Raw genomic sequence first — 25,628 nt, 5'->3', positions numbered from 1 at the left:
CACTTGTCAAGTGACGTGAATGTGAACAAGGACAGAGGGACTGAACCACCAGTAATAGTATAGGCCAGACAGGATGGATTTTCCAACTCAGAAACAGGGCGGTCACACCCTTATATGCACAGAATGCACAATGAAACAAATGAGAAACTGGGTCTGAGCAGAAAAAGTAAATGAATGTGCATGCAAAATGTAATTGCATATGAACACATGACCTTTACACAGAGAAAACCAAAAGCAAAACACAAAACAAATATCCTGGAATAAAAAAGTAAAAAAAATAAAAAAAAAAAAAAAAAATAAATATAATAAAAAATAATATTTTTTTTACTTTTTTATTCCAGGATATTTGTTTTGTGTTTTGCTTTTGGTTTTCTCTGTGTAAAGGTCATGTGTTCATATGCAATTACATTTTGCATGCACATTCATTTACTTTTTCTGCTCAGACCCAGTTTCTCATTTGTTTCATTGTGCATTCTGTGCATATAAGGGTGTGACCGCCCTGTTTCTGAGTTGGAAAATCCATCCTGTCTGGCCTATACTATTACTGGTGGTTCAGTCCCTCTGTCCTTGTTCACATTCACGTCACTTGACAAGTGGAAAGGTTTTAAATACAAGAGTTAGGACTGTCCCACAAGGGTTGCCGTGACGTGGCGGGATGGCTTCTACATTATTTTGATCAAAATTATGTTAACTAAATACCCTTATTATTACTATTATTACTACCTTCATGCAATTTTTGCAACATATTTTTTTACTTTTTTTTAACTTTTTTATTCCAGGATATTTGTTTTGTGTTTTGCTTTTGGTTTTCTCTGTGTAAAGGTCATGTGTTCATATGCAATTACATTTTGCATGCACATTCATTTACTTTTTCTGCTCAGACCCAGTTTCTCATTTGTTTCATTGTGCATTCTGTGCATATAAGGGTGTGACCGCCCTGTTTCTGAGTTGGAAAATCCATCCTGTCTGGCCTATACTATTACTGGTGGTTCAGTCCCTCTGTCCTTGTTCACATTCACGTCACTTGACAAGTGGAAAGGTTTTAAATACAAGAGTTAGGACTGTCCCACAAGGGTTGCCGTGACGTGGCGGGATGGCTTCTACATTATTTTGATCAAAATTATGTTAACTAAATACCCTTATTATTACTATTATTACTACCTTCATGCAATTTTTGCAACATATTTTTTTACTTTTTTTTTTTACTTTTTTATTCCAGGATATTTGTTTTGTGTTTTGCTTTTGGTTTTCTCTGTGTAAAGGTCATGTGTTCATATGCAATTACATTTTGCATGCACATTCATTTACTTTTTCTGCTCAGACCCAGTTTCTCATTTGTTTCATTGTGCATTCTGTGCATATAAGGGTGTGACCGCCCTGTTTCTGAGTTGGAAAATCCATCCTGTCTGGCCTATACTATTACTGGTGGTTCAGTCCCTCTGTCCTTGTTCACATTCACGTCACTTGACAAGTGGAAAGGTTTTAAATACAAGAGTTAGGACTGTCCCACAAGGGTTGCCGTGACGTGGCGGGATGGCTTCTACATTATTTTGATCAAAATTATGTTAACTAAATACCCTTATTATTACTATTATTACTACCTTCATGCAATTTTTGCAACATATTTTTTTACTTTTTTTTTTACTTTTTTATTCCAGGATATTTGTTTTGTGTTTTGCTTTTGGTTTTCTCTGTGTAAAGGTCATGTGTTCATATGCAATTACATTTTGCATGCACATTCATTTACTTTTTCTGCTCAGACCCAGTTTCTCATTTGTTTCATTGTGCATTCTGTGCATATAAGGGTGTGACCGCCCTGTTTCTGAGTTGGAAAATCCATCCTGTCTGGCCTATACTATTACTGGTGGTTCAGTCCCTCTGTCCTTGTTCACATTCACGTCACTTGACAAGTGGAAAGGTTTTAAATACAAGAGTTAGGACTGTCCCACAAGGGTTGCCGTGACGTGGCGGGATGGCTTCTACATTATTTTGATCAAAATTATGTTAACTAAATACCCTTATTATTACTATTATTACTACCTTCATGCAATTTTTGCAACATATTTTTTTACTTTTTTTTTACTTTTTTATTCCAGGATATTTGTTTTGTGTTTTGCTTTTGGTTTTCTCTGTGTAAAGGTCATGTGTTCATATGCAATTACATTTTGCATGCACATTCATTTACTTTTTCTGCTCAGACCCAGTTTCTCATTTGTTTCATTGTGCATTCTGTGCATATAAGGGTGTGACCGCCCTGTTTCTGAGTTGGAAAATCCATCCTGTCTGGCCTATACTATTACTGGTGGTTCAGTCCCTCTGTCCTTGTTCACATTCACGTCACTTGACAAGTGGAAAGGTTTTAAATACAAGAGTTAGGACTGTCCCACAAGGGTTGCCGTGACGTGGCGGGATGGCTTCTACATTATTTTGATCAAAATTATGTTAACTAAATACCCTTATTATTACTATTATTACTACCTTCATGCAATTTTTGCAACATATTTTTTTACTTTTTTTTTACTTTTTTATTCCAGGATATTTGTTTTGTGTTTTGCTTTTGGTTTTCTCTGTGTAAAGGTCATGTGTTCATATGCAATTACATTTTGCATGCACATTCATTTACTTTTTCTGCTCAGACCCAGTTTCTCATTTGTTTCATTGTGCATTCTGTGCATATAAGGGTGTGACCGCCCTGTTTCTGAGTTGGAAAATCCATCCTGTCTGGCCTATACTATTACTGGTGGTTCAGTCCCTCTGTCCTTGTTCACATTCACGTCACTTGACAAGTGGAAAGGTTTTAAATACAAGAGTTAGGACTGTCCCACAAGGGTTGCCGTGACGTGGCGGGATGGCTTCTACATTATTTTGATCAAAATTATGTTAACTAAATACCCTTATTATTACTATTATTACTACCTTCATGCAATTTTTGCAACATATTTTTTTACTTTTTTTTTACTTTTTTATTCCAGGATATTTGTTTTGTGTTTTGCTTTTGGTTTTCTCTGTGTAAAGGTCATGTGTTCATATGCAATTACATTTTGCATGCACATTCATTTACTTTTTCTGCTCAGACCCAGTTTCACATTTTATTAATCTGCAGTATGTATTTGCTTTTTGACTAATCTTTATTGTTACTTACATATTATCATTTGAACACAGTTTGTCTTTATTGCTATTGTTTTGCATATCCAGCACCAAGCACTTTATGGCTATGTGCACACGATGCGTTTTTGCGGCTTTTTTTACGCACGTAAATGGTCCAGAAAACGCAATACTTATGCATGGTAATTCAATGACAATCCTGAAGTGTTGTGCACATGATTAGTCCATCCGCATTTGCAGCGTTTTATTTTCTGCAGCATGTCAATTCTTTTTGCGTTTTGCAGCGTTTTTGACTGACTTCCATTGAGTCAAGTTAAGTCTGCAGCAAAAACGCAGGTGTAAAAAGGTTTGCATCTTTGCTGCATATTTACTGCTTATTTGCTGCCAAAAATGCTAATTGTCAAAGGAAATGATGTCAGGAAGAGTGTGTGGGCGGAGAATGTGTGTGCGTATCCATGCGACGAACAGCCCATAGTCATTGTACTTAGGTGTTGACTGATGGGACTACTACTCCCATCCGGCCACGTCTTTTGTCACATGTAACAGAGACCACATGAGCTGATGATTGGAGAATAGTCTCATCATCCCGCGCCTGTGTACAATTGTAGAAAAAAAAAAAATCAAAACATTTACGTAATTACAAACAAAATACATACTCACCAAATGCCTAATCCCGTGTCTCCTGCAAATAATCAAAAATAACAAACCAACATATACTCACCTTTCTGCCGTAGTCTATTTAATACTGAGTGTCCCACGGCAATCTCACATGTAGAACATGCACATCTGGAGATGTCGACCACTCTACCTGGCCTCCGGCGATACATTGACAGTAGGTAATCTCTACCGCAGTGTATCACTCAGTGTATAAACTCTGGTGAACTCTCACGGCAGCGCAGTGGTACACTGACAGGAGGTAATTGCTCCCACAGTGTATCGCTGGCGGCCGGGTAGAGCAGTGACATCGCTGTGGGATACTCGGTATTAAATGGACTACGTCAGACAGGCTAGTATTATATATTGGTTTATTTTTTGATTGTTTACCATGTTTACATGGTGAGGACAGAATTGAATTGTTGATTTTATCTATCTTGGCCTTTTTTTTTTTTTTTTTTTTCTCAGCTTCATTATCTCAGACTCCCGAAGGACATTAGTGAGGACCATGTTATTCTGATGGATTGTACAGTGTCTACTGGAGCGGCAGCCATGATGGCTGTTCGGGTACTGCTGGTGAGTAACTGAGGAAGAGAAGATGTTTAATCTTATCTTCCAGTGATTTGCTATCTCAGTCCTTCGATCTTTTTTTCTCCTGATCAGGACCATGAGGTCCCAGAGGACAAGATCTTCCTGCTTTCTCTCCTTATGGCAGAGCTGGGAGTACACTCTGTGGCTTACGCCTTTCCCCATGTACGTATCCTAACCACAGCAGTGGACAAGAAAGTTAACGACCTGTTCCGGATCATCCCTGGCATTGGTACGTCCTGCTGGATATTTCTGTGATTTTTGCTTCTGTTGTTGGAAACTCTTGGATGACATTGTGAGAGCTGTAGAGGGTAAAACATGCCATCCAACCCAGGTCAGGTTAAGGCCTTCTTCACACAGTGCCAGAGATATTTGTCCGTCCATTTCATAGCCATGGCCTGAGAAAAGCCAGCACAGTTCGTTAGGATATGTGCCCGGCTGCGATCCGGAGGATATCGTGTGCTGTGTTTATGTGAACTGGACATTAATGCTGTGCATTTGAGTTGGACATTAACATTGTGTGAAGTAAACACATTAAAGAGACTTTTGCTTTGAACTTTGCTGGGTCACTGCCTCGTCACTGCATAAATGTGCTACCGCTGCACTACACAGGACAGAGCTTGCTTCGGTCTCAGCAGATGCATCAGCACAATTGGACATCTAAAATATTCAGTATAAAATTAAAAACCACTTGTGACCACTACAGCCGATCAACAACTGCTCATTGGCTGCAGTCTTTGTCAGAACAGACTTCTTCTCTTACGGCATACTGAAAGGCTGCAGCCAATCAATGACCACTGATTGGCTGTAGCAGTCACATGAACCAACAATGTCACAAGAATGCCCAGAGATGCAGCACCATCATCTGAGAAATGGCACAAGTCCAGGAGATAACTATGTGTTTTTATTTTACAATGGTCTTTGAAGAAAAAGTTCATGCTGATGGCAGGGATAATAGTTTGGTCAGTTCAATTAGGACACATTAAATCCATGACTATGAAATTATTTGCAAAAATAGTTAATTTTCTTCATAGCTGTATGCCATCTGCACTGCTCCTTTTGTATTACTAGTAACAAACCCTCCCATTTTGGGGATCATAGAAAATAAGCAATGACCTTTTGTTTATTAGAGGCCTATCTAGTTGACATGTTTATGTAAAGTCTCCTTTTCTCAACCTGGGACGCAAATAAGTTTTTGTTTTTTTGTTTTTTTTTTGTTTTTTTCCTTCTGTTCAGGTAATTTTGGGGATCGGTATTTTGGGACTGATGCCCCAGCAGACTGGAGTGATGAAGATGATCCTGCCTGATGGGTTCTTATCTCCCTTATTCCCATCATTGTTCCTTATCGTGTCGCCGTGGACTAAATTCCATTTTTTAAGTAATAAAAGAAAATATTACAAATTTCTCTTATCCGTCTGATTATTGCAGGAGCATTCATTAATGTGTGGTGTGTGCTATGTAAGAGGCTTGCAGCAAGAGGCGTATGATAGTGGAGCAGGCAATGTAATGTGTGCAGGGTATATGATAGTGTAGTAGGCGGTGTGACGTGTGAATAAATGTGGAGACAGTGGAATTGGCAACATGATAAAAAGCACAAATTTTTTATGTTTGTTCAGGTTTAAGAAAAGTGAACCCTTTGTATTTTCTTTTAACTTGGGGTGCTTCATTGGGGAACACAGAAATGAACCATGGGTGTTGGCTGCTACCACCATGAAGCCGACAGTAAGATAATCCAAAAAGTCGACTTTGCTCCTGCCAGCCCCCCCAGATCTTGACACTCAGTAAAGATGGGATGCAGCTAGTATTCTGGCCTGTAGGAAAGGCAGCTACGTATATCCTCCCTGGCTTGCTCCTTTGTCTCCTTTTTACAATCCTGCTTCATTAGCAGTCTGGGAGTCTGCACTGCACCTCTGTCTTTCTGCTACAAGTGTGCTTGCTGGCCTTCAGCAAATTTAGTTATTCACTTCTGTTGTGGCCTACTCGCTCTTCATAGACCCACAGAGGAAGGGTTGGAGCCAGTGAGTGCCAGTACAGGCTTTCAATGTGCTCTTTTTCTTTCTCTGCCCATTTTTCTTCTGCTGGATCTTCTACAGGCCTGCTTTCTCCAACTTCTCACAGACTCCACAACGGATTACAGCTTATGATTACTGCTCAGCTACCTACATGTTTCCAACTTGGCATAGTCCCCCTGTAGCATACAGCAGCCTGATCATCTCCGCACTCAGTGTCTGACAGAACCCTCAGCATTTGCTGTGCCATGCTCTACTCTGCCACTGATGCTACACTCATCAGTCTAAGTCTACTCTTGCTAGAATCTATTCTTATTTTTCTCTATTGCCCTCTTTCTCCTCCTGAAATGTCTGAATCTAGTCACCTATTCTGCTTGCAAATGCAAATTACCCTGGGACCAGTCTGTTGCCATCTGCTCTGTCTTGCACTGCCACCACTCTCGCTGCAGACTGCTTAAAAGACCCCCCCCACTAATGAAGGTGGTGTGCCCCATCCTGAATAGGTCAGTGATAAAGCGAACCATAGATTCCCAGTTCTAGACTACCATTATGGAGCACTTTTCTCTTTCCATGACTACTTTAGAGCGAGTCAGACCTACCAGTAGTGATCCCTCACTCCAGCATTCAGCAAAAGCGAACCAGTCAACCACGCCTGCAAGTTCGCCTCAGTGTCCACCTCACCAATAGCCCTATCCTCATCTCGTTCCCTATCTAGCTGAGAGAAGGTCCTAACTAGGTGATGGGAACACCCAGATGCCTAAGCATATAGACCTTACTTGTACCTTCTCAATAATCTACTGCACCAGTTTTGGTCTTGAAAATTTTTCTCCAACCATCAAGAGAAGAGTCCCACACCTCTGGAGAAGAGAATGGCATCATTCAAACCAATGACGTTCTGGCACGCCTGCAGCCAGTCTGACCAGAATGTCAAATGTAGAATTAATGTCATATTCTGCATGATGTGGTACTCCCAAATGGGAACTCTTTTTGGGTGCGCATTATTTTCTATTCATCCAGGACCTGTGGCTTTCATCAGTCAATGACGCTCGGGTCAGAGAGGTAGTCTCTTCCACACACAATATTTTCCTCTGCTCATGATCGTTTTTTCAGATCTTGCCTTTCGCCCTCTTTGGCTTCTGGCTTCTCCCAACATCTCCTGTATTTTTTTGAGTAAGGAACCATTGTACTCCTTCCTTGGGAAAGGTGATTTTTTTTTTTTTTTTTTTTTATTGAAATCTATTAGTCATTCCCATCATTGACTGATATTAAGGATGCCTATCTCCACATCACCATTTTTCGATCTCACGACAGTTTCTTTCGCTTTGCTGTTCTTAGCTCATTTAAATTTGTAATTCTTCCTTTTGGGATAGCCACTACGTCTCTGATATTCACAAAGATGTATCAAGGAAACTAGTGTATATAACCTGTAATAGTATACTTTTCAAGAAAGGCATCCAGTCCCTTCTTAAATTTTAGTAGGGAATCACTCATTACAACATCGTATGGCAGAGAGTTCCATATTATCACTGCTCTTACAGTAAAGAATCTGTGTCTGTGATTATGACTTAACCTTCTTCCCTCCAGACGTAGAGGATGCCCCCTTGTCCCCGTCACAGGTCTATGAGTAAAAAGGTCATTAGAAAGGTCTTTATACTGTTCCTGCTATATTTATACATTGTAATAAGATCGCCCCTTAGCCTTCATTTTTTTCCAAACTAAATAACCCCAAGTGTAATAACCAGTGTTGGTATTGCAGACCCCCCCAGTTCTCTAATTACCTTGGTCACTCTTCTCTGCACCTGCTCTAGTTCAGCTATGTCTTTTCTTATACATCGGAGACCAGAACTGTGCGCAGTATTCTAAGTGTGGTCACACTACTGACTTGTTTAGAGGTAAAATTATGTTCTCCTCATGAGCATCTATGCCTCTTAATGCATCCCATTATTTTATTTGCCTTTGCAGCAGCTGCCTGACACTGGCCACTAAATGTGAGTTTGTCGTCCACCCATACACCCAGGTCTTTTTCAGTGACAGTTTTGCCCAGTGTTTTACAATTAAGCACATAATTATACATCTTGTTTGTTCTACCCAAGTGCATGACCTTACATTTATCCCCATTAAAGCTCATTTGCCACTTATCAGCCCAAGCTTCTAGTTTACATCCTCCTGTAATATAAAATTGTCCTCCTCTGTATTGATTACCCTGCAGAGTTAAGTGTCATCTGCAAATATTGAAATTCTACTCTCTATGCCTCCTACAAGGTCATTAATAAATGTTAAAAAGAAGCGGGCCCAAAACTGACCCCTGTGGTACCCCACTGCTAACCGTGACCCAGTCTGAGTGTGCTCCATTAACCACCCTTTGTTTCCGATCCCTGAGCCAGCTGTTAACCCACTTACACATTTTCCCTTATCCCAATTGTTCTCATTTTATGTATCAACCTTTTGTGTGGCACCGTATCAAAAGCTTTTGAAAAGTCCATGTACACCACGTCCACTGCATTTCCTTGGTCCAGTCTGGAACTTACCTCTTTAGAAAAGCTAATCAGATTAGTCTGACAGGAACGGTCCCTTGTAATCCCTTGTTGATATTGGGTCATGAGGTTATTCTTCTTCAGATACTCCAGTATAGTATCTCTTAGAAAACCCTCCAGGATTTTACCCACAGTTGAGGTTAACCTTACTGGCCTATAATTTCCAAGTTCAGTTTTTGTCCCCTTTTTGAATATTGGCTGTTGTGAATTCACTTTCTGGCCTACCTCTGGTTACTGGTGAAGGTAGTGGAGCTGGTTATATTGACAGAGGGGTCGCAAGTTCTCTTTCCGGGCTCCCTCTGGTGGTTACTGGAGGTAATGGAGCTGATCTAATTAACAGAGGCCTGCCACCTGATAATGAGGAGGATGACTGGAGATCTGGAGTTTCTGTCTGGATTTAAGACAGCCGACTCCCTCTATCCCTGCTGGTGATTTTTTTCCTGCCTCCCTGAAGTCTTAGTTTTCAGCTCAGTCACTGCATGCTCAGCTAAGTGTTCTTTTGCTATTGTCCACATTTGATCTGGTTTTGTCTGTTTCAGTTTTGTGTGGGTCAGCCAGTCCTGGCTGGGGCTGTGCTGAATTTCCATCCTTATGTTACTGCTTGTGCCAGTTTGTTTTTGTCCCTTATTAGATTGGCCTCTTTTTGCTCTGCTTTCAGAATATACCAGAGTGCTGATATAGTGGGCGAAGTCTAGTGACTTCAGTATTTTTTCTATCAGACGGGTTGGACATTTTTTGCAGGGTTTTTTGCGTGATTGCAGACAGTCTTTCCTTTCCTGTCCTGTCTAGTTAGTATGGGCCCCATCGTTTGCTCAGTCTATTTTCCTACCTGCGTTTGTGTTTTCATCTTGTCTCACCGACAATATATGTTTAGGGGCTATCTATTCCTTTGGGGTCTGCTCTGGGGCAGTTTAGGTTTAACCTTTCTTGCTTTAGGCTTAGTTAGCTCTCCGGCTGTGTCGAGGCGTCTAGGATTACCGTAGGTACGCTCCACGGCTACTTCTAGTTGTGTGGATAGGATCAGGGGTTTGCAATCCGCTTAGTTACCAACCTCTCTGGTTTTCTGTGGCTTAGCTTGGTCTTGCTTTCCTTCTCGGTGACCCAATCATAATTGGCACCACATTTGCTATACCCCCGTCCTGTGGTACAGACCCTGTTATTATGGAATCTTTAAAGATTAAAAATAATGGTCTATGACTGTACTTAATTCCTGCAGTACTCGGAGGTGCATCCTATCCGGGCCCGGGGATTTGTCAATTTTGGTGATTTTTAGACGCCGCCATACTTCCTGCTGGGTTAAGCAGGTGACATTTACTGGAGAATTTTTTTTTTTATCACTGATCATGTTATCTGCCATGGGATTTTCTTGTGTAAATACTGTGGGGAAAACAAAGTCATTTAGCATATTGGCTTTTTCCTCCTCCACCGTTTCACCCAGACTATTTTTAAGGGGACCAACACTATCTTGTTTTAGTTTCTTACTATTTATGTAGTTAAATAATATTTTTGGGATTATTTTTACTTTCTCTGGCAATGAGTCTCTCTGTCTCAATCTTTGCTGTCTTGATTTCCTTTTTACAGAATTTATTTAATCTTCTGTATTTAGTTAATGCCTCATCACTAGCTACTTGCTTTAATTCTCTAAATGCTTTATTTTTGTCACTTATTGCACCCCTTGCATCTCTATTTAACCATAGTGGTTTCCTCCTATTTCTAGCATGTTTATTCCCATATGGTATATATTGTGCACAGGTCCTATTCAGGATGCTAATAAACATCTCCCATTTTCTTTGTGTATTTTTATGTCTCCGGATATCGTCCCAGTTAATTGCACCAAGATATCTCTCATCCGTTGGAAATTTGCCTTCCTGAAGTTTAGTGTCCTTGTAACCCCTCTACTACACATCTTATTAAAGGATACATGAAAACTTGTTATTTTGTGATCCCTATTACCCAAGTGACCCCCCCAATCCTTATATTTGATATGCGGTCTGGCCTGTTGGTTAATATTAGGTCTAGCAGTGCCCCCCCTCTTGTTGGGTCCTGAACCAGTTGTGAAAGGTAATTGTCTCTCCTCATAGTTGTCAAATACCTTTTACCTTCGCTGGAACTGCAGGTTTCTGTTCCCCAATGTATTTCAGGGTAGTTGAAGTCCCCCATAATAATGACTTCTCGAGTCGCTGCTTCATCTATTTGCTTTACGAGGATATTCTCTGTTGCTTCCATTATAGTTGGAGACTTATAACAAACCCCTATCAGTAACTTATTTTTTTCCCTCTCCCCTTATTTCTACCCACAGGAACTCTACATTTTCATTAGATTCACATATATTATCACGCAGGAAGGGTTTTAAGGATGATTTTGCATATAAACACACACCTCCCCCTCGCTTATTTGTATGGTCATTTCTGAACAGAGTGTAGCCCTGTAAATTAACCGCCCAGTCATGGCTCTTGTCCAGCCATGTCTCATATCCCCACCATGTCATTATTATGCTCCAACAAAATTAATTCTAATTCCTCCATTTTGTTGGTGAGGCTTCTGGCATTAGTATACATGCACTTTATGTATCTCTCATTACCTCTATTCTTTCTTAAATTAACTGTTCTAACCTACTTACAGCCAAATCAAATGGACATTACTCTATACTCCTGCTTCTAGACCTGTCCGCTGTATTTGACAGTTGACCACTGCCTCCTGCTTCAGATCCTCTCCTTCGGCATCAAAGGCCTTGCCCTATCCTGGATCTCCTCATACCTTTCCAACCGCACATTCAGCGTCTCCCACACCACCTCCTCATCCCAGCCTCTGTCTCTTGAGGAGTCCCTCAAGGCTCTGTTTTAGGACCCCTACTCTTAATCTATACACCTGGTCCGGGGCAACTCAAAGTCCCACAGATTACACTACCACGTTTATGCTGATGACACTCAGATCTACCTCTCTGGCCCAAAAGTCACCTCTCTGCTGTCCAGAATCCCAGAGTGTCTATCAGCCATATCCTCCTTCTCCTCTCGCTAACTCAATGTAGACAAATCTGAACTCATCATCTTTCCTCCATCTCACAGATCTTCTTTACCCGACCTAGCTACAACAATTAATGACCACACTTTCCCCAGTACCAGAAGTCCGCTGCCTCGGAGTAACCTTTGACTCTGCCCTGTCCTTCAAACCACACATCCAAGCTCTTTCAACCTCCTGTCGCCTCCAGCTCAAAAATATTTCCAGAATCCGTCCTTTCCTCAACCCTCAATCTACTAAAATGCTTGTGCATGCCTTCATCATCTCCTGCCTCGACTACTGCAACATCCTTTTCTGTGGTCTCCCTGCTAACACCCTCGCACCTCTCCAGTCCATCCTTAACTCTGCCGCCCGACTAATTCATCTCTCTCCTCGCTACTCCTCCGCTTCTCCCCTCTGCAAATCTCTTCACTGGCTCCCATTCCCTCAGCGTATCCAGTTCAAATGACTAATTCTGACATACAAGGCCATCTATAACCTGTCTCCCCCATATGTCTCTGAACTAATCTACCGATACCTTCCCTCACGTAATCTCCGGTCCTCCCAAGACCTCCTTCTCTCCTCCACACTTATTCGCTCCTCACCCAACCACTTCCAAGACTTCTCCCGAATAGCCCCTATTCTCTGGAATTCTTTGCCCCAACAAGTCCGACTATCAACCACATTTGGATCGTTCAGACGGAACCTGAAAACCCACCTCTTCAAGAAAGCCTGCAATGACCCCGCTACCTCCTCTCTCACCACTACCGGTGATATCACCTCAACCAACACCGGAACTGCTGCAACCCACCAACCTACTGTCTCCTTCCCTACCATCCTGTAGCATGTAAGCCCGAAAGGGCAGGGTCCTCTCTCCACTCTGTATCAGTCTGTCATTGTTAGTTTGTAGTAAGTGATATCTGTAATTTGTATGTAACCCCCTTCTCATGTACAGCACCATGGAATCAATGGTGCTATATAAATAATAATCCCACCCCCACCCCAATTTCATTAGTGCAGATAGAAACCTGGGCACAATCTCCCCCCTCCTATAAAATGAATACCCCCCCCAATCCCTAGTTTAAACACTCCTCCAACCTTCTAACCATTTTCTCCCCAGCACAGCTGTACCTTCCCCATTGAGGTGCAGCCCGTCCCTAGCGTAGAACCTGTAGCCAACTGAGAAGTCGGCCCAGTTCTCCAGGAACCCGAACCGCTTCTTCCTACACCAATTCTTGAGCCACTTATTAACCTCCCTAATGGTACAGGCAGTATTTCAGAAAATACCACCTTGGAGGTCCTTGCTTTAAGCTTGCAGCCTAATTCCCTCAAATCATCATTAAGGACCTTCCACCTACCTCTAACTTTGTCATTTGGAGGACATCCTCATCAATGCTCCTTCTCTGTCCGAGCCTTGGGAATCTGCATAGAACAATGGACATGTTCATATTTTTGATGGATCTTTAACAGAAGAAAGGCTAAATTACTGACTCGTTTCAATGCCTCCTCTTCATAAAGATGTTATTCAATTTGGCCAGAGTTTTCTTCCTGTAGAATTAGAAGACTACCTCCAAGACAAGTTTGCAGGCTCAGAAGAACTCGTATCTGTTTTGTCTCTGCTCTTGCATGAGGATCGTATGCAGGATGGTCATCCATAGAGCCTATTCCCTTTGCCAGTTCCACACCTGGCCTCTCATCTTCCTCTCTGGATCATCTTGTCCTCCTGAATTAATTCAACAGTCCCTTTGGTGGATCTCGCTGCCTATGATCCGGCAAGGCTACTCCTTTCCTCCCATTTACTTGTCAGTAGATACCAGCTTCATGGCTTGGGAGTGTTTTTTTTTTCGTGTGGTCACTATGCATGGAACACTCTAGAAGCTCACCTGCCCATCAACCTGAAGAAACTCAGAGCCGGTCTCTTCCCTATTGGCAGGATAAGCTGTCGAATCTTCCAATACATATTCAGATTGACCAAGCCACCGCCGTGGCATACATCAATCATTAGGGCGGAACATGCCCTGACCAAAATTACTAATAACTTACAACCAAAGCTAGCAGACAGTTCTCCATCCTTCTCGACCTATCCTCTGCCTTCGACACAGTCGACCACTGCCTACGGCTACAGATTATTTCTTCCCTTGGCATCAAAGACCTTGTCCTGTCCTGGATTGCCTCATACCTTTCTGACTGCACATTTAGCGTTTCCCACTCCCACACTACTTCCTTTTCCTGCCCTCTCTCTGTTGGAGTCCCCCAAGGCTCTGTCATGGGGCCCCTACTTTTTTCCATCTATACCCTTGGCCTAGGACAACTCATAAAATCCCCTTTCAGTACCACCTGTATGCGGATGACACTCAGATCTACCTCTCTGGCCCAGATGTCACCTCTCTGCTGTCCAGAATCCCGGAGTGTATCAGCCCTATCCTCCTTTATCACCTCTCGCTTTCTAAAACTAAATGTAGACAAAACTGAACTCACTATCTTTCCTCCAGCTCACGTATCTTCCCTACCCGATCTATCTATTATGGTAAACGGCTTCACGCTCTCTCCCGCACCTGAAATCCTCTGCCTCGGAGTAACTCTCAACTCTGCCCTGTCCTTCAAACAAAACGTCCAAACTTGCCACCTCCTGTCGCCTCCATCTCAAAAATATTTCGAGAATACCTCCCTTCCTCAGCCCTCAATCTACTAAAACTCTTGTACATGCCCTCATCATCTACCGCCTTGACTACTGCAACACTGTGTGGCCTCCCTGCTAACTCTCTTGCACCACTCCAGTATGTCCTCAACTCTGCTGCCCGACTAATCCACCTCTCTCCTCGCTACTCCCCTGTCTCTCCCCTCTGCAAATCCCTTCACTGGCTCCCAATTCCCCCAACGAATCCAGTTCAAACTACTAACACTGACGTACAAAGCCATCCACAACCTTTCCCCTCCCTAGATCTCTGAACTAATCTCCCACTATCTTTCGTCACGTAAACTTCGATCCTCTCCTCCACACTTATTCGTTCCTCACACAACCGCCTCTAAGATTTGTCCCGAATATCCCCCATCCTCTGGAACTCCATGCCTCAACACGTCCGGTTATCTACCACCCTCAGATCCTTCAAACGGAACCTGAAAACCCATCTTTTCAGGAAAGTCTACAGCCTGCAATAACCATTCTGCCGCCTCATCACCACCAGAGCTGCTGCACCCCCGACCGTCTCTGTCTCTGTCTCTTCCTCACTATCCCGTAGAATGTAAGTCCGCAAGGACAGGGTCCTCTCTCTTCTGCACCAGTCTGTCTTGTAAATTTGTTTACTGTTAACGATATCTATAATTTTGTATGTACCCCCCCTTCTCATGTACAGCACCATGTAATTAATGGTGATATATAAATAATAAGAAGAAACATGCAGCCAACAAGTCATGGCGGAAATCTCTTAGATCCTCTCTCTGCTGGGCAAGATGGCTAAGCTCTGGTGATTCCAGCGGTCCATAAAACCAGAATGAACAATTGGGTGACCAAATATATTAGTTGTGAGCAACTTTCCCCAGAAGAGTGGTCTCTTTACCCTGACATCTTCCTCCAGATTTGTTAACAATGGGGCACTCCAGGTGTAGATCTGAAGGTGCCCAGAATGAATCCCAAGGTTCCTTAAAGGGAACCTGTCAGCAAGATTGTGCACAGAAACCTACAGACTGTGTCAGGTTGGCGATGTTATACTGAATAAAATGATACCTTGGTTGATATCTGTCTTGTGGTTGTTGTTTCATCTTTATTTATTCGGACTCCCATGACAGCACCACAAGAGAGGGGATCCGCCCTTCAGGAACAGGAAACCTACAGATACAAAAGGGCGGCACCTCTCCCACGCATCAGTTGGTTTCCTGTTCCTGAGGGGACGGGATCCTGCAGATGACTAGATCCCAGGCCGGCCGGCCGGTTCAGGTAGCGGGGGGGTCTCCTACCTCGGCCTGGTGCGGAGCTCCTGGAAGACGCCACGGTGGCCCAGGATGGGTGGCACGGCAGTGGCGTAGACAGCAGGGAGCGGCGTCCGGAGGAGGTCCGTCTCCATAAGCAGACCGCGCCGGTGAGTATGCCCCCCGGGGACTCCCAGCGGGCGCGATCGCGGTGGTCGGGGGGGGCCGGCACGGCTGCAGGGTGAGCGCGGCTGCAGGGCGTTGGGGCCGGGGAGCGCTCCATAGTGCAGGGCCCGGGCGTTCCGCGTGACTTCCGGTTACGTCGGGAGTCGCGGTGACGTCAGGGTGCAGAGCCTCGGGGCGCTTTGGCGGCGCCACTGCGCAGGCGCCGGGACCCAAGATGGCAGCGCCCATCGGGAGGACGTCGGTAGGCGCCGGTTCCCCTGCCAGAAGCGGCGCCAGCTGGGGGGGAGGAGATAGCTGCTGTCCGGAGGAGGGGTATATAGGCAGGACCCTAGATGGGTGCCTTGCCTTGGCCACATTATTGCAAGCAGTAATGGAGAGCGATCAGGAGCAGCAGCAGCTACGGCGGCAACAGCGACAATCTTCACTGCCGCCCCTGGACGACCTTAGGCAGATCAAACAGAAGAAGAAAGAGGCCCGTGACAGTAAGTAGCGTCCGGGACGAAGTGACCAGTCCAGTCATAAGAGCTCCGCTAGGCGGACAGGAGCATCGACTGAGAAAAATCCCCCTCATTCTCCGGTACTTGATTGTGGCACTGGTAAGTGATCTTCGTGAATGTTCACTCAGTGACAGGGCCTCCTTCTGTGTTTTATTCTAGGGGAAGAAAGCTACGAGTAAAACCAGACACAGGGAATGCGCACTCTCTGCATGCCCGTTACCAGATTCATGCCCCAAAAAGTTATGTCCCCCCTGTATCCAGCAGACAGTGGCAGAGGAGTCGCCCGCAGTAGCAGCGTGTTTAAGGGATATAGTAAGGGCAGAGATGAAGGAAACCCTAAAATCCCTGTCCCAACCAGAGAGTGTGAGAGGTGAGGACCCGGTGGAGTCAGATTCCTCAACAGAGTGGAGGAGAAGTAAGGGCTCCCACATTTCATCTCCCTCGTCCTCCTCAGAAGATGAGGACTCTGGTCGGTTTTGCCTGCCGCTCGACCGAGTAGACAAATTGGTAAAAGCGGTCAGAGGAACAATGGAGGTGGAGGAGCCGAAGCCTCAATTATCCATGCAGGATGTGATGTTCGGGGGGCTGGAGCAGAGGAAGCGTAGGGTCTTCCCACTAAACGAAAAGATCCAGGATCTCATCCGCAGAGAGTGGAAAAAGCCAGATAAAAAAGGGTCGCTACCACCAGCCCTCAAGCGGAGATATCCTTTTGACGATACAGCAATGAATACTTGGGACAAGGCCCCCAAGTTAGATGCAGCTATAGCGAAAGCATCGAAAAAATCCTCGCTACCCTTTGAAGACATGGGGTCCCTTTAAAGATCCTCTTGACAGGAAGGCAGATACCTTCCTTAAAAATACCTGGGAAATGGCAGCCGGTTCCTTAAGACCAGCAGTAGCATCGACTTGCACGGCCAGGTCCATGATGGTCTGGTTGGACCAGTTAGAGTCACAGTTAAAACAAGGAACATCTAGACAGGCAATCCTTGGGGCCCTTCCAATAATCCAGGATGGCGCAGCCTTCCTAGCGGATGCCTCGGCTGATGCAGTCAGAATGGCCGCCAGGGCGGCAGGACTCTAATGCGGCTCGGAGAGCCCTGTGGCTGAAGTGCTGGCCGGGAGATATTCAGTCCAGGGCGAAACTCTGCACTATCCCGTGTGAGGGGGAATATTTATTCGGAGCAGTCCTGGACGAGCTACTGGAGAAGGCCGGGGATGATAAAAAGAAATTCCCAAATCTTTGGTCCGCATCTTACCGACGTCCGTTTAATAGAAGGAGATTCGGTCAAGAGAGAAGGCGTAACCCGTCACCTAATAGAGACCGTCCCAGATGGGAGGATAGAAGGAGAAGAGGTACGGGCTTCATGTTCAGACGCTCGTCGAGAGAGCGTAAAAGACAAAACCAATGACTAGCAATTCCCGTGGGGGGTAGACTGTCATCCTTCCTCCCAGCATGGCTGCAGATCACCAATAGTGACTGGGTGCGGAATGTGATATCCACCGGACTCAGGTTGGAGTTCACTCAGGTCCCACGGGATACCTTTAAACCTACACCCTTAAGGTCTTTACCCTTCGAGCAGGCGGCTTTAGAAGCAGAGGTCGTGAGCCTGTGTCTAAAAAACGTTCTGATAGAGGTTCCAGAGTCAGAGAGGAAGAGGGTTCTACTGTTCCTTATTCCTAATCCAAAAGCCGGATAAAACATTCAGAACGATTATCAATTTACATTTCCTTAATGAGTTTTTGGTTAAACGCACCTTTAAAATGGAGTCCATTAGTTCGACAATAAAGATGCTGTTTGAAGGGTGTTTTATGGCGGTAGTGGACTTAAAAGACGCATATTATCATGTGCCCATCCATGCAGATTTTCAGCAGTTCCTGAGAGTGGCGGTATCAATAGACGGTATAATCCGTCATTATCAATATAGAGCCCTTCCCTTTGGTCTCTCAGCAGCGCCCCGGGTATTTACAAAAATAGTGGCCGAAGTTATGGCTCATTTACGGGAAGTTGACATCTTAATTATTCCATACTTGGACGATTTTTTGATTGTGGGAAATTCAGTGGACCATTGTCTATCTCAGATTAAAAAAGCTAAGTCCAGATTAGAGAACCTCGGATGGATAATAAATTACGAGAAATCCCGTTTTCAGCCCTTAAGGGTCCAGAAGTTTCTAGGCTTGCTGTTAAATTCAGAAACTCAGCAGTGTCTGTTACCAGTAGATAAATTACAGCAGATACAGCAGCAGGTTCTTCGGGCAATCGATAGACCCTCCATGACTCTCAGGCAGGCCATGTCCCTGTTAGGCTCCCTAACCTCATGTATTCCAGCGGTCAAGTGGGCACAATTCCACACTAGGGCCCTTCAGAAAGACGTCCTGGTTAATAGTAGAACCTTAGAGGGCTCCTTGCAGGGTCAAGTATTGCTGAGCCCCTCAACTATTACATCTCTTAGGTGGTGGCTCGATGTCGGAAATTTGGCCTTGGGGGGTGCCCTGGGTAATACAGATAACCCGCGTAATAACCACAGACGCTAGTCCATGGGGTTGGGGGGCCCATATGGGTGAAATAGTGATACAGGGGCAATGGGGCTCCGATGCTGAGATATCGTCTAACCAGAGGGAGCTGCGGGCAAATGAATTGTCCATTAAAAAACTCATTATGTATCTACAGGGCCATCATGTGAGGATACTCTCGGACAACCAGGTAGCGGTAGCCTATGTCAACCACCAAGGTGGAACCCGCTCCAACGCCCTGATGCGGATAACGGAACGTCTCCTTCAGATAGCAGAGAAAAATTTTCTATCTTTAACCGCGCTCCACATCAGCGGAAAAGACAACATGAAGGCAGACTTTCTAAGCCGCAGGGCCCTAAGGCAGGGAGAATGGGCGTTAAACTCACATCTACAACCAGATTGTCCGCAAATGGGGTCAACCGGAGGTGGACCGCTTTGCCACCAAGGAAAACAGGAAGGAAAAAACTTTCTGTTCCCTAAATCCCAGGGAAAATCCACTGGCAGTGGACGCCCTCCTAATAAAATGGGACTTCTCGCTGGCTTATGCCTTTCCGCCTTTGAACCTTCTACCTCTGGTAGTGAGGAAAATCAGGGAAGACAGGGCAAGAATCATATTGATTGCCCCCTTCTGGCCCAGAAGGACCTGGTTTGCATGGTTGAGGACCATGTCAGTAAGCGATCCTTGGGTACTGCCGAACCTTCCAGATCTCCTCTACCAGGGGCCAGTCAACCACCCACAAGTAGCGGGACTCCGTTTGACGGCATGGTGTTTGAGAGGACACTATTGAGGGATAGAGGGTTCTCAAAAAACCTAATCGATACACTTCTAAAAAGTAGGAAACAAACCACCAAAGGTATCTATGCTAGAACATGGAGGCGATTCCTGTCCACCTGTGAGTTTGATATCAGGGATGGAATACCCGTAAAATAGATTCTAGAATTCCTCCAGAGGGGTCTCGAGTTGGGTCTTTCCACGAGTACACTGAAAGTACAAGTTTCAGCTTTAGGGGCCCTATTTGCATGCGACATTGCCGGTAACCATTGGGTTGCAAGATTCATTAAGGCAGTTACCAGATCGAGAACCATACTCAAAGATAGGTGTATGCCTTGGGACTTAAATTTAGTCCTGACAGCCATGACAGAGAGACCGTTTGAACCTCTGGATTCGGCTTCACTAAAAACGATATCAATTAAGACAGCCTTTTTGGTAGCAATAACATCGGCACGTAGAATAGGCGACATAGGCACTTTCCAGATTACCTCCGTACACAGAATTCCTACAGGATAGAGTAATCCTAAGGCCAGACCCGGCATACCTTCCCAAGGTAGCATCTCATTTTCATAGGACACAAGAGATAGTTCTGCCTTCCTTCCTCCCTAATCCAACCAATCCTAAAGAACAAAAACTTCAGGCTCTAGATGTTAAGAGATGCCTACTTAAATATTTAGCAGCCACAGATCCTTGGAGGAAGGAGAACGCATTATTTTTATCCTTCCAAGGTTCCAGGAAAGGGTATAGAGTGTCAAAGTGCACGTTAGCGAGGTGGATTAGGGAGGCTATCTCTCTTGCCTACACAGCAGGTGGCGGTCCGGCTCCACAGAACCTGAGGGCGCATTCCACTCGTGCCATGGCATCATCCTGGGCAGAGAGAGCGGGAGTATCAATTAACCAGATATGTAAGGCGGCCACCTGGTCATCTCCTCCCACCTTTTTTAACCACTATCGGTTAGATATGGGTGCCTCCTCAATCTCACCTTCGGGCTAAGGGTGCTGCAGGCTGTAGTCCCTCCCTAAATTAGTTTACATCTCTGTAATTCTCTCGTGGTGCTGTCATGGGAGTCCGAATAAAGTATTAAGTTACGTACCGGTAACAGTATTTTTCAGAAGCCCATGACAGCACCCTTAGTTCCCTCCCTTGTTCACGTATAGGGGTGCACCCCTTTAGAAGATTGTTTCACGAATTTACCTTATGTGGGAGATGGTATAAAGAATTGTAAATAGGATAGATAGGTTGTATATATTGTGTATATGCGGTGTACTAACCATGGTAGCCTCTCAAGCTCTGTAATCCAACTGATGCGTGGGAGAGGTGCCGCCCTTTTGTATCTGTAGGTTTCCTGTTCCCGAAGGGCGGATCCCCTCTCTCGTGGTGCTGTCATGGGCTTCCGAAAAATACCGTTACCGGTACGTAACTTAATACTTTTCAGTTTTGAGTTAATGATATGCCCGTGCCCGGTGTGGCCTATGGGGGATCTTCATGTGGTGCTCTTATTCATGCGTATGGATTCTGACAGTAACCTGCCCCCTAGTTTACATAATGAATATTATATATATCTTGAGGGGAAAAAAAACCCTTCTGCAGGTGGAAGCTGGCAGTGGCACCTGCGCTGCAGCCTGATCACATATGTACTGTTTATAATTAATTTCTTTGCTGTTCTAATATTGCTAAAAAAAAAGTTTGACAATGGCACCGGCTGCTACTGCCCAGGCGCTGGTGGCTTCATCTTGCTAGAGAAAAAAAAATCCTCCTCAAGGTGGCTGCTACTCAACTAACCAGGAAGGCCTTTTTCCAAAGAAGTGAATCTAACAGATCACTCCCATGTCTGTTTTTTCTACCCTTTTCTATAGTCTAGCTTACCTCTAGCCTTCCTCATTGCAGTCATGTCTATCAGATGGGTCTCAAAGTTAGGGGCCGTTAATTACACTTACCATTTCCTGTTCTCCACAAGGACCAAGTGGGTTCCTCTCTTCAGTTCAATTAGGAGATAGTTCTTTTTGTCCTACTCGAACTCATTGAAGAGAAAAATCCCTTTACACGCTGGATGTGGCCAGAGACATTCACTTCTACTGCAGTCAGTCACTGCCTCTTTCATTTTGATTCCATGTTTGCTATCCCGGAGTGTTCTCACAGGGGCCTGCCTACTTCCAAGACCAGGGTCGGACTGTGGTGCCTAGGGCCCACCCTATGGCTACCATTAACGGTTTTATTATGTGTTCATTTTTTGGCCTTTCCCACTAAAATGTGTGCCTTTTAGCAAACTATACTGTGTGCAAAAGAGAACGCTTTCAGCCTCCTATGTATTGTACAGACTGTACCCTTAACATCCTATATCACATACAGACCGCACTCTCGGTCTCCTACAATAGATACTTTCTATAAGAGGCCGAGAGTCTGGTATGTACAGTATATAGGATGCCGATATTGCGGTATGTACGGCATATTGGCCTTGTATATGACATACAGGCTGTCGGCCTCCTATGAGACATACAGACTGTCAGCCTCCTATTAGTCCACCTTTGAGACATACAGACTGTCGGCCTCTTATTAGGCCCTCTATAAGGCCGGAGTCACACTGGCGAGGAATACGGTAGAGTGAGAGGCGCAAAAAGCACGCATTAGACACAGACAAATGATTTTCTATGGGGTCACTCGCACCAGGCGTATATTTCTCATCCGTATCGTATGCTCCGTGCCAATCGCAGCATGCTGCGATTGTCAGCGTACTACGCCCGTAGGTACGCCAATGCAAGTCAATGGGTGCGCAAAAAATACGGATTACACACGGAACACACGTGTGACCTGCGAGCAATACGCAGGTCTTTTGGCTGGTGACAGGAAATGGGCCAATCCATCATCAGGAAGCCTAGACATGCAAATGAGCTAAAAAACCGCTCCAGACATCCAGGAAGTCAGCCTCCACGGAGTACAGCAGCAGCATGGCGTCCACATATATTAATGTTGAGATGCTCATTGTGCTGGTGCAGGAGCGTCCCGAAATATGGGACCCACGCGATGCAAACTATGCTAACCGCACAAGAAAGGAGGCGTCATGGAGGCGCATATGTCGCCAGATGTACCATGACTTTGGTGACAGACCACGTGATGAGCAGCATAAAATTCGTAAGTGCAACCATAAAAACATCATTAACCTTAGCGCGCGCTATAAAATGAATCTACAATCAGCACCCCCCTGCCTGTGCATGTACTTTTATTAGCCTCATGAGGCCGTTACATTTGGATGTGACACGTGGCTTCACACAACCATAATTAGGGGTTAGGCCACAAGCTCCTCATCCTCCTAGCCAATAAAATTAGTTTCAGTGGAGCTAATGAGACCCTGTGTATCAGCCCAATTACATATGCCACCATGGGTAGAACGCACACCCCAGAAGGCCCCATGCCTAGACTACTGTTAGAAAATGTGACCTCTCAAATATGTGATTTTGACAATCTTTCCTGTCACATTGCAGTGGAAGATGTGATGAAACGGTGGAGAAGCATCCAGGACCAGTACCGCCGGGAACGCCAGCAGCGGTCCAGGAGTGGGGATGCTGGACATGTCAAACGAAAATATATCTACTATGACCGGCTGAACTTCCTCGCCCCGATTCTGGATCTGAGACCGTAAGTACATACCTCACACCACATGACACAAATACATTACACAAATACTTTACAGGGACAAAAATATTGATGTATTTTTGCCTCTGTTCTATTTCATAACAGAACTCAATCCAACCTTACGGATCGAGGAACGGCCTCAGAGGCAGAGCCCATTATAGATCCTGTAGGGGATGAGGTGGCTGGCCCATCTTCTCCCCCTACAAGAAGGATGGCTGAAGATGAGGCATCACAAGACCACACAATGGCTGGCCTACACACCACACCACCAGGACGGTCTGCTGCTGCCACCTCACCCATCCTGGAAGAGCCGGGCAACTTGAGCAGCAGCCCAACTGCCCCGATCAGGTCCTCCCCACAGGCTGCTCTAGCATCACGGCGAACAAGAAGAAGGCGCCAGGTCACTATTCAAGAGAGCAGGACCAATGTGGACACAGGGGTGCTGAATTATTTGTCCAGAGTAACTACAGATGATGGTGAGGAGGCCTATGCACGTAGCCTCACCCTTTATCTCCGTGCCCTTACCCGTGAGTTCAGGCTCTGTATTAGGGGATGTATTCAGATCCTGCTTGATGCAAGCACCCCCCCCCCCCAATACCCCATATGAGGTTTTTGAATTTCTGGAGAGGTGGCAGCTCTCACCACGAAATTTAATGCGCATGAGACCATCCACACAGATGCTTGCTCAAGCAGGGTCTGAACAGCCCCTAATACGTGGGCCAACACCTCAAGCCCTTCCTCCCCCTACCCATCCTTCTATTCCGCAGCCCCAAATGTCTTCCTTAAGCCAACCCCACCAATATGGCCACTTGTACCCACCCAGTGTTGGAGGCTGGTCCCAACCTGGTTGGGGACGATCTGGCTATCTTGGTGGGTATGAGCCACGGGCCTACCAGAGCCAACAAGAAGCCCCTCACCATCATCATTACTCTGGCCAGTATCCCCAGGAGGCTGGACAATTACAGCATCATGGGCAACAGTATGGCCCCACACAGGGCGATGTTGGCCACAATGTCCAGCAGCACCCACAGGCCCTTCAGCCACGTTCCCCTTCCCCAACATATGAGGATTTATGATTCTGATGGTTGGAGATGTCCAGTGAGATGTAACTGGTGCTCCTAATCTAAAACAAAAAAACAGGTGTTCTCCTTCACCAACATTTAGAACATAACACTGGGGAACAATTTGAAAAAAAATTTCTGTTGAGTTAGGTTTTTGAGCTGATTTATACTAAAATTGGCATGCTGATTCCAAAAATGTAGTCAGTTTTTTTCTATCACGTCAAGTTTTTCCTCCTCAACTTACCTGCCATAGAAGCACAATTGCACTGATTTCTGTAATAAGACTTGTTATCTGAGTACAATTCGACTCATATAGAGCTACGTGGCAACTTGTAAGAGTAGTCACAACTGAGACAGTGTGGTGAGAGGTGTGTACAGCTCCCAATACGTCATAAGTATCAATATCTTTTACACAAAAAATGTATCATAGTAGGAATAAATAGGATTTGTGATAGCTTTTCTCTTTACATTGGGCGCTTAGTTGTAATTTATATATCTTTTATGATTTTTTTCTTTGTTAGTTTTCAAAGCTTGTAACTTTCCATCTCAGTGTTTTATTTACTTATGTACATATTTCCTTTGTTTCAGATCATGTCTGCTCCTTCTTCCTCTCGTCATAAATGCCTAAACAACCCTGACTCCTTCTGCTATATTTGTGGTGTTTTCACCATTCCAGTTCAAAGGGCAAACATCAGTGCATTTGTCAAACAAGCATATTTTGCATATTTTAAAGTAAAACTCGGTGATCAAGATAAGCCATGGGCCCCTCACATAGTGTGCAAGCAGTGTGTCGAGAGTTTACGGATGTGGACCAAAGGAACACGTGAAAAGTTGGCATTTGGTATCCCCATGGTGTGGAGAGAGCAAAAAAGTCATTCCACAGACCGTTACTTCTGTTTAGTGAAAACATCAGGATTTAACAGGAAAAATAAAAGTAAAATAGAATATCCAAATCTACCGTCAGCTATCAGACCAATGCCTCATTCAGCTGAAATTCCAGTGCCAGTTTTCGAACAGCTACCATCTCTAGAAGGTCTGAGTGATGTTGACGAACACAGTGACAGCAATGATGCAGAATTTGAAAGTCACAAGGATTCAGTTCGTAAGGGATTTGATCAGCACGAGTTAAATGATTTAGCACGTGAATTGGGCTTATCAAAAAAAGCTTCAGAATTAC

At 44.7% G+C, this 25,628-nt stretch overlaps 1 protein-coding gene across 2 annotated transcripts in view; it reads left to right on the top strand.

Moving 5' to 3' along the window:
- The window catches only part of UCKL1 (uridine-cytidine kinase 1 like 1), a 33,798-nt gene extending 28,046 nt beyond the window's left edge, over window positions 1-5,752 (top strand). For both annotated transcript variants that reach the window (XM_073580847.1, XM_073580846.1), the window contains exons 13-15: window positions 4,228-4,335; window positions 4,423-4,579; window positions 5,584-5,752. In XM_073580847.1, coding sequence (XP_073436948.1) covers window positions 4,228-4,335; window positions 4,423-4,579; window positions 5,584-5,654 — 336 coding nt within the window. In that variant the 3' untranslated portion in view covers window positions 5,655-5,752. The remainder of the gene's footprint in view (window positions 1-4,227; window positions 4,336-4,422; window positions 4,580-5,583) is intronic.
- Window positions 5,753-25,628: the final 19,876 nt, after the last annotated feature.

The sequence above is a fragment of the Dendrobates tinctorius genome, unplaced genomic scaffold (assembly GCF_039654945.1).
Source record: "Dendrobates tinctorius isolate UK_male_01 unplaced genomic scaffold, ASM3965494v1 ptg000065l, whole genome shotgun sequence".
Classification (NCBI taxonomy): domain Eukaryota; kingdom Metazoa; phylum Chordata; class Amphibia; order Anura; family Dendrobatidae; genus Dendrobates; species Dendrobates tinctorius.
This window is presented reverse-complemented; position numbering and strand designations above follow the sequence as displayed.